The 8,134-nt window shown below is 44.2% G+C and overlaps 1 protein-coding gene across 1 annotated transcript in view; it reads left to right on the forward strand.

The window, feature by feature from the left end:
* Nucleotides 1-8,134, forward strand: part of prkg1b (protein kinase cGMP-dependent 1b) — a 66,661-nt gene that overhangs the window by 17,476 nt on the left and 41,051 nt on the right. Inside the window, exon 2 of the mRNA XM_040014064.1 lies at nucleotides 996-1,162. Within this exon, the coding sequence (XP_039869998.1) occupies nucleotides 996-1,162 (167 nt within the window). The remainder of the gene's footprint in view (nucleotides 1-995; nucleotides 1,163-8,134) is intronic.

The raw sequence follows: 8,134 nt of genomic DNA on the forward strand, positions 1-8,134 counted from the left end.
ACCTGGGGCTTCTGTTTAGGACTATGCTTCCTCCTCACCGTCACCCAGCCGCCCTCTTTCCCCAGCTGCTTGGGGTCTGCCGGGGAACAGCTAGCGGGGCCTACGCTATCTTCGGCTGCACCAGCTACAGGGGCCTGGCTAGCTACGGGTGAATGAAGGGTGCGAAGCCGAGTCTCCAATTCAGTAATCCTGGCCTCCAGAGCTGCAAATATGCTACATTTATTACAGGTACCTTTACTGCTAAAGGAGGCCGAGGAGTAACTAAACATCTGACACAATGAGCAAGAAAGTGCAGGAGGGACAGGTGAAGTAGCCATGGTGCTAACGAGTCGGCTATGAGCTAAGCTAAGCTAGCGAAACAGTACAGAGACAGTGAGTGAATACTTTGGCTATAAATTAGGTAGTGAGTACACAGAAAGTGTGCTTCTGATAAGCACGTGAAGATTGTAATATGAAAAAAGAATGTATCTAGCAGTTTTTAATTAAATTGCTAAGCAGATAAGCTACTCAGAAACACCACTGTGTTTGAGCGAGCGAACACGAAGTGACAAGGCCACTGGTTTTTAAAGCAACTTTTGAATCAGATAATCATTAGATGAGTCATAAGTGAAACAACCGTGAGGTTCAACCATAATATTTGCATGATTCATACTTAAGCCTTCGATAATCGCAGACTCGGAGACTAATTTAAGCCCTGTGGTGCTTCTTTATTCTAACTCTGTATTTCTGCATGAAAAATGAGAAAAACTTGGTAGGACATCAGCGCACAGGCAGTTTATTTTGCACATAAAGATTGAGACCTCTATCCCGTCCAGAGAGGTGTGCATGCAGGTGATACCGACTTTGAGACGCACAGGTGTTTGCTCTTATCCTCCAAACATAGCGGCACAGATACATTTCCCCTGATAATGAGGAGGCGTGTAGGATAAAGGTATACTCATGAAAGTAGAATAAGGACTTACTTACTGACCTGTTGTCCTCTCTCCTCCTTTCAGATCGAAGGAGCTGATAAAGGAGGCCATCTTGGACAATGACTTCATGAAGAACCTGGAGCTGTCTCAGATTCAGGAGATCGTGGACTGCATGTACCCGGTGGATTATGGGAAGGACTCGTGCATCATTAAAGAGGGTGACGTGGGCTCGCTGGTGTTTGTGATGGAAGGTGAGGAACCCACGGTTTGGTTTTCTGTCACTCTTCAGGATCTATTTATTTATTTCTCTGTCAGCAGTTATTTTTAAAGCGAGGTATTTCTGGCAGAAATTTCTCTTTTCAAGAACTTTTCAGGTTTGGGGAATTTGGGGAAAATTCTAGGTAAAAAACTACTTTTGATCTGAGGTGAGGGGACTTTTGAACCAGGCAGTGCAGCTTGTTGCCACTCGGGTCTGTTCTGGTTTTTAGACTTTCCTGTGTCATTTTTTTTTCCTTAGAGTTTATCAGATGTTTCTTTTTTGCTGGTTCTTAAAGAACTTGATGTTTTTCCTTGAACGAATAAAAACTGTGCATTTTGAGCTGTAGTTGTAGTGCAATGCTCATTGTGAGCATCTTTGAATGTGTGGTTGGTGACAGACAGCACCTCTCCTCACTCCGAAGCTTTTTTTAAAGGAACTGTCTCACATTACATAATACAAATCTCATCTCTAGAAGAAGCCAAATCTTCAGGTTTGAAATTGTTGATAGCTTTAACGATCGTGTTTCTCCAAACTAAACCTGCCATTGTGCCTCTGAGACCATCGGTGGGTGAATGAAAGTTTGTAAAGAGGTTTGAAGATGAAAACACTGAGCCAAACCTTTGGAGACACAGAAACAGGAAAAAGTTCATTACGGCGGCTCGTGAGGAAATCGTTTATCACTACATGAGAAATAGGATTCCAGCTTTCAGCTTCTTGAAATAAATAATTATGGAACTCATTTATTCTTTAATGACTACATTTCCTCCAATGAGCTGAGGAGTGAATAATTTCACAGGTCTTCTGTGTGACGGTGAATTCATGAAGTGTAGCGACATGGAAACTCCTTAACAAGCGGTATCTCAGAGTTCCGTGACATTTCCGCCTGAAGTTTCCCAGAGCGCCGTTCGACCTTCAGGATGTACTTTGCTCGGCCGCCGGGAACATGTCAGAGCAGCGCGGCATTGCGTAACGTGTCAGAGCGCCTGAAGGCATTCACCTCCACTCTGCTGCTGGTTTCCCTGCTGCCTTCACACCACACACTACTTCTGCTGCTGTGAGGAAGAGGAGAACTCAAACACAACATTTTTCTGCTTGTGGAAAAAAAAATCACAAAAATCGTCCTGTAGGTAAAAAGTAACTTAGTGCGGTCACAAAGATGAATGACAGTGTGTCTGAACAGCCAATCAGTGAGCAAACAGCAGAAAAGAAAGAGAGGAACGAAGAATGATGGGAACGTGTCGGCACGAGTTCACTGCTCACAAGAACTGTGACATCACTACAGCCACATCACCAACTATAACTAACTAACTAACTAACTAACTAACCTGTGAATCAACTGCTGGAAAACGACAGGACAGGAAATAAAGTGACTGCAGACAATGTTCAGAGTCTTCCTCGTGTTTTTCACTGAACAGGACGCTCCGCCTGTTGGCCTCCATCACCATCAGCTGTTTCCAAAAATCATGGATTTCCACAAGAAACTGAAATGTCACTGAAGCATGGCGTCGCATGTAACATTAGACCGCCGTGAGGTCATCACTGTTGACGAGATGGAGCTGTCACCTACAGAGGACGTCAGATCATTTGGGTGCTTTTGATTCACGTTCAGTCATTAGTTTGTTTAAAGGAATGAATTAAAGAGACTCAATGTAACAATGTAACATATTCTTGTTTTATTAGGAACAAAAAGAACTTGCAAATCTACCAAACATGTCTCAGTTTGACTGACAGGTTAGGGCTAACGCGACTGCCTGAGTCTGAACAAGTCAAATTTATTATTGAGCTTTATTATAAATAAGAACATAAAATAAATTAAATAAAATAAATTAAATAAAACACGCAACGGGCCCGTGGAGGACAGGCAGTGGGCTGGAATCAGGCTGAAACCCTTCCACTATCACCTGATGCAGGGAGTTCTCACCTGTTGTCCACATGCTCAGACAGGACTGAGGTTCTCGTCCCTGCTTTGTTCCTCTGATGTTTCACTCGCACTGACTAACCGACATCACTTGGTTAGGAGAAGGAGAAGGCTGGGGTGAACACTACACTGGGGGAGTTTAACACTGAGATGAAGGTCGTCTTGTTCTGTCAGCTGCTCCTTTCATGGGTCACCACAGCTGATCATCTCCTTCCGTCCCAGCATCCTCCTCTGTCGCACCAAGCCAGCCTTTTTATTTGACCTGTATGCAGCTTAAGTGCTGCCAACACAAACCTAAAAGCTGTCGGCAGCATAAATGTTGTAGCTTGGGTGCAGATAACTGATAATTATCCTCAAAGAAACACTTTCAGCCTGCAAACAGCAAAGACAGATTTATGAAAGGTTGTGCTGCTGGAACATGACAAACGCTAGCGTTCCCCTTTCAGAGGGAACGAGTCAGTTCAAGCTTCACTGTTTCTGCTCAGAAGCTAAGAGAGCATGAACACCGCGGATCCTTTTGTTTGCTTTTCATTTTCTTTGACCCGAAGCTTTCGGTGCTCATTATTTTTGCCGAAGGACACTCGAACAGAAGGAACCGGGGATCGAACCGGTAACCCTGCAGCCTTGCTCTGCCGTTCCTATCCAGAGTACTTTTGTTGTATTTTTAGCTGCATTTGAGGTTATTGTGTTACATAAGAAGCCTGCGTAGAAACGTGATCCTCCCACTGAAAACACAGGGCGTTGCTGAAACTGCACTCAGGACGCCTAACCTGCATGCTCGTGTGCATCCAGTTAGTCATCCATTCACATTCAGCAGCTCTCACAGTTTTAATGACGTCCTGGTATCTCGAGGTGCTCGGGCACAGCAGCACAGGTGGATTTTTTGAGTTTCACGAATTTCAATGGCATATTTTTCTTAATATTCTCCTGGAATCATTACTGTAGGATTTCTTCCTTCAAACCTGCCATCGGTCAGACTGTCACTCTGTGTTATCAGTACATTTAAATCTCTTTGTCCCAGTCATGCTGGCCTCACAGGGACAACAATTCTCCAGATGGCCAATCCTCCGTGTCGGTGGGTGGCAGGCAGCGAGTGGTGTGAAACAACTGATGACATTTATATCTAAGTAAAAGCTGCCGGGTGAATAACACCCATGCTGAAATTCAGAGCGATCCTCACAATGTGAAAAAGATCCTTTTGTCAGATTTTAAATGAAGCAATTCAATATTAAAACTGCCCGTTTTTGAATGGAGTCTGGTGTGGGAGGACGAGGTTCAGGCAGGCAGATTGTGTGCACATCTGATGACTGTGTGTGTGTGTGCATGTGTGTGTGTGTGTGTGTGTGTGTGTGTGTGTGTGTGCGTGTGTGTGTGTGCGTGTGTGTGTGCGTGTGTGTGTGCGCGTGTGTGTGCGTGTGTGTGTGTGTGTGTGCGCGTGTGTGTGCCTGTGTGTGTGTGTGCGTGTGCCTGTGTGTGTGTGTGTGCGTGTGTGTGTGTGTGTGTGCGCGTGTGTGTGCCTGTGTGTGTGCGCGTGTGTGCCTGTGTGTGCCTGTGTGTGTGTGTGCCTGTGTGTGCCTGTGTGTGTGTGTGTGCCTGTGTGTGTGCGCGTGTGTGCCTGTGTGTGTGCCTGTGTGTGCCTGTGTGTGTGTGTGTGTGTGTGTTTTTTCAAACCTGTTTGTTCACATTTGGCTTAAATCAAGTTTTAGTGAATTTCATGAACATCAGTTTAAATGTTCCTCTAAACTCGGTCCCCGTCTGAAGACTTATCCATTCACAGATATCCACTTAACTTTTCCTGCTGATTCAAAACTGTCATTTGATCTGCACACATTGTTCACAGACACACAGTTTTTAAATGCACAAACACCTTCAGCACCCTGTGAGCAGGTTCATCATCATCTGTGGAGAAGGACCAGAGCTGGTTAACAAAGGAACTTTCAAAACACGACCGAGGTGATCGTTCACTCACAAAAGCTTTGAAATGCTCTGAAGAAAAGTAAACCTGATACTAATAATGATCATTTATAATGATAGTTTATATCAGTGCTTCCCAATTTTGACGGGGCTCCCACACAAACGCGAAGCAGAAGATGAAGCATCGCCAAATATGCTTTATTTATTATTAGTATTCAATATTATTATTTATATTAAACCAACGCTGTTCCAAGCAAAGACAAGAACATATGATGAAGCATATCTTGCCTTTGGCTTCACCTGCACGAGTGCCGAGGCCGGTCTTTCCGACAGAATTAGTTCCCCTGCGTCGGGAGCAGCGCTGGGCTCTCCAAACAGTCTCCCACAGCTGTTTATGTTTTTAAACTGATTTTGCACAGAGAGACTTTTTTTTTAAACGCATTGATAGCAATGTTGAATATTATTACAAAAAAACAAACAAATAACAACAATAAAATAATTACACCATGAAGATGGTTTGTTTAGTGTTTTTTTTTTATTGCAACCTGTAATTTATTGCAGTTTACTTTTATTTGTTTAATTGTTTACTAAAGGTTTGAGGTGTGAAATAAACTGCAATGAAGTTTGAAAACAAAATATGGGCGTGTGCGGTTGGAGGATGATTGTGTGGTGGCGGATTTAGCTCAGTAGGATGAGCAGGCGCCCGTAAGGCTGAGAGCGGTGGGCCCAGGTTTGAATCAGACCCCCGGCCCTTTGCCTCATGTCTTCCCCTCGCCCTCCCTCTGCTTTCCTGTCAGTCTTCACTGTACCCATCCAATGAAGCCACAAAACCCAAAGCATCTTTAGGCACTGTTGTTATGATTTGGCACTATATCAATAAAACTCAACTGAATATCTCTGACTTTAACACCTCAAACTGCGGGTAAACTCTCATACTCAGGTAGTGTTCAGGAAATATTTCAAGTATATAAATGTGGAAGATCTCAGAAACTCTCCTGGAAAATTTCAGCCTCCCAAATACAAGAAGAGGAAAGCAGAGCCGCGACTTTTATTTATCAGAATCATCTAAAAAACTCTTCGTCGTCCACGCTCGACAGAGCAGCGTGTGACGCAGCAACAACCAGCTGCAACATCGACAGTAAAAAGATATATATATTATATCAGACGGACCTGACGGAGATTCATCAGAGCCAACAGTGTCCTGAGAAACGAGTGCAACGTTTCATAAATATGATAAACACATTTTCAGGTGTTTGTTTTGTTAATCCTGCGCTGTGAAAATGCAGCATGAATTCGCCTGCTGTGTTTGAGCTTACATAAGAGCGGCGCATGTAAGAGTTAACGTTGCTCTTCTGTAAGGGTTACGCTGCTGAGCTCATGAATGCATTATATCAATGAGGGTCCTCACAAACATAGATATACAAACGTCAGAGTGTGTTGAGGGGGCGGGACGAGGGGGCGGGGGGCACAGATGGTGGCTAAATATACCGATAACTGTCACAGGAAGAGGAAGTCATCCCTAAAAACAGACCACGACAAAGGCTGATAGTGTGTGTGTGTGTGTGTGTGTGTGTGTGTGTGTGTGTGAGTGTTGCTCATGTTTTGGGGACATTTAGGGACATAAATCTGTCACAGTTTGCTTCACTTTGCAGAACAAAAATAAATAGCAAAACAGCAGCTTTTTATTTCTTTTGAAGTTTGGTTTGAGGTTGGAGTCACTGAGATGGAAACACCACCCTGTGTGTGTGTGTGTGTGTGTGTGTGTGTGTGTGTGTGTGTGTGTGTGTGTGTGTGTGTGTGTGTGTGTGAGTGATAAACATGCTGCTCATTAATTCTGTGTTTGGAGGAAGAAACAGATGCAGCAGTTTTGTCTCATTATGTAAAAGACACACACACACACACACACACACACAGACTTGTGTTTCTATCTCTGTGAAGACCCTCAGCACAGATGGTCCCTTCCTCATCCATTCAAGCTGGACTCTGAGACCACGTCTGGCCCTTTGCAGAAATGTCCTCACTGTGATGGTTTGATACAAAAATGTGTCCACACAAAGACTGAAAGACTTTATACACACACGCACGCACGCATGCATGCACGCACGCACGCACGCACACATGCACGCACACACACTTCTCTGGTGGTGTGGTTGTCATGGCAACGTGTTGGATGACAATTTTTGGCATTTAAATATTTTCACAGTTTGGAAATTTCAAATCTGTGTTTTTTCTTTCTAAAAAAAGGGAAGATGGAAAAAAACATAAGAAAGGATGAGAAAAGGAAGGAGGAGAGGAGGAGAAAAGGGAGCGAGCAGGGAGCAGAAGGTGATGGAAGGAAGCACGTGAGAGACGAGGGAGGTGAGATGGAAGAAGAATAGCAGAGAGGAAAATAAGGACGAATAGGTGGAGGAGTGAAAGGACGAAAGTGTGAAGCTGGAGAAAATAAAGAGAAGGAGAAAGGAAAAGGAAAAAATAGAAGAGAAAGAATAAAGGTGTGAGGCAGAGGAAGACAAAGGATGGATGTAAGAGGGTAAGAAAAACTAAAAAAGGAAGTAAGGAAAATAAAGAGGAGGAAGAAGGAAGAAGACATGATAAGGGAGGAAATGAGGGGAAAGGAGAGCAGAGACCTTACTTTTGGTCATTTTGATGAGAAAAAAAAGACGCTGCCTGGATGATGTCACAGCTTTTTCTTCCTCGCCTCTTTATTCTTACTGCATGTGAACCTGTGACCTTTGACCTGTGACACGCTCACACGGACAGCCGGCGCTCGTTTAAGCGTTTTTCCTGAGCTGAAAGTTTCGCGCTCGTCACTGAAAGTGCTTTCAGTGTTTTTTCAGACCAAACGTTCACCGTCGGCGTGCTGTACTCGACCGCAGCCTGCTCGATGATCAGAACGCCGTCCGCATGTCGAGCTGTCACGTTACCTGCTGACAGCGTGACTTGTGTGAGCATTACCTGGATTTTGCTGATTAATAATGAGTCAATCATTTACTGATAATGACTATTATCAGTAAATAAAATAAGGAGAGAACACCTGGATGTCAGGATTCAGCTGCTGCACACACTTTGCTGCTTGTTACCCTGAAAGCTGATGAGACATCGTCATCAGCCGGCAGGGCGTCGCCGTGGACG

Source organism: Simochromis diagramma, unplaced genomic scaffold, assembly GCF_900408965.1.
Source record: "Simochromis diagramma unplaced genomic scaffold, fSimDia1.1 OVJJ01000669.1, whole genome shotgun sequence".
Classification (NCBI taxonomy): domain Eukaryota; kingdom Metazoa; phylum Chordata; class Actinopteri; order Cichliformes; family Cichlidae; genus Simochromis; species Simochromis diagramma.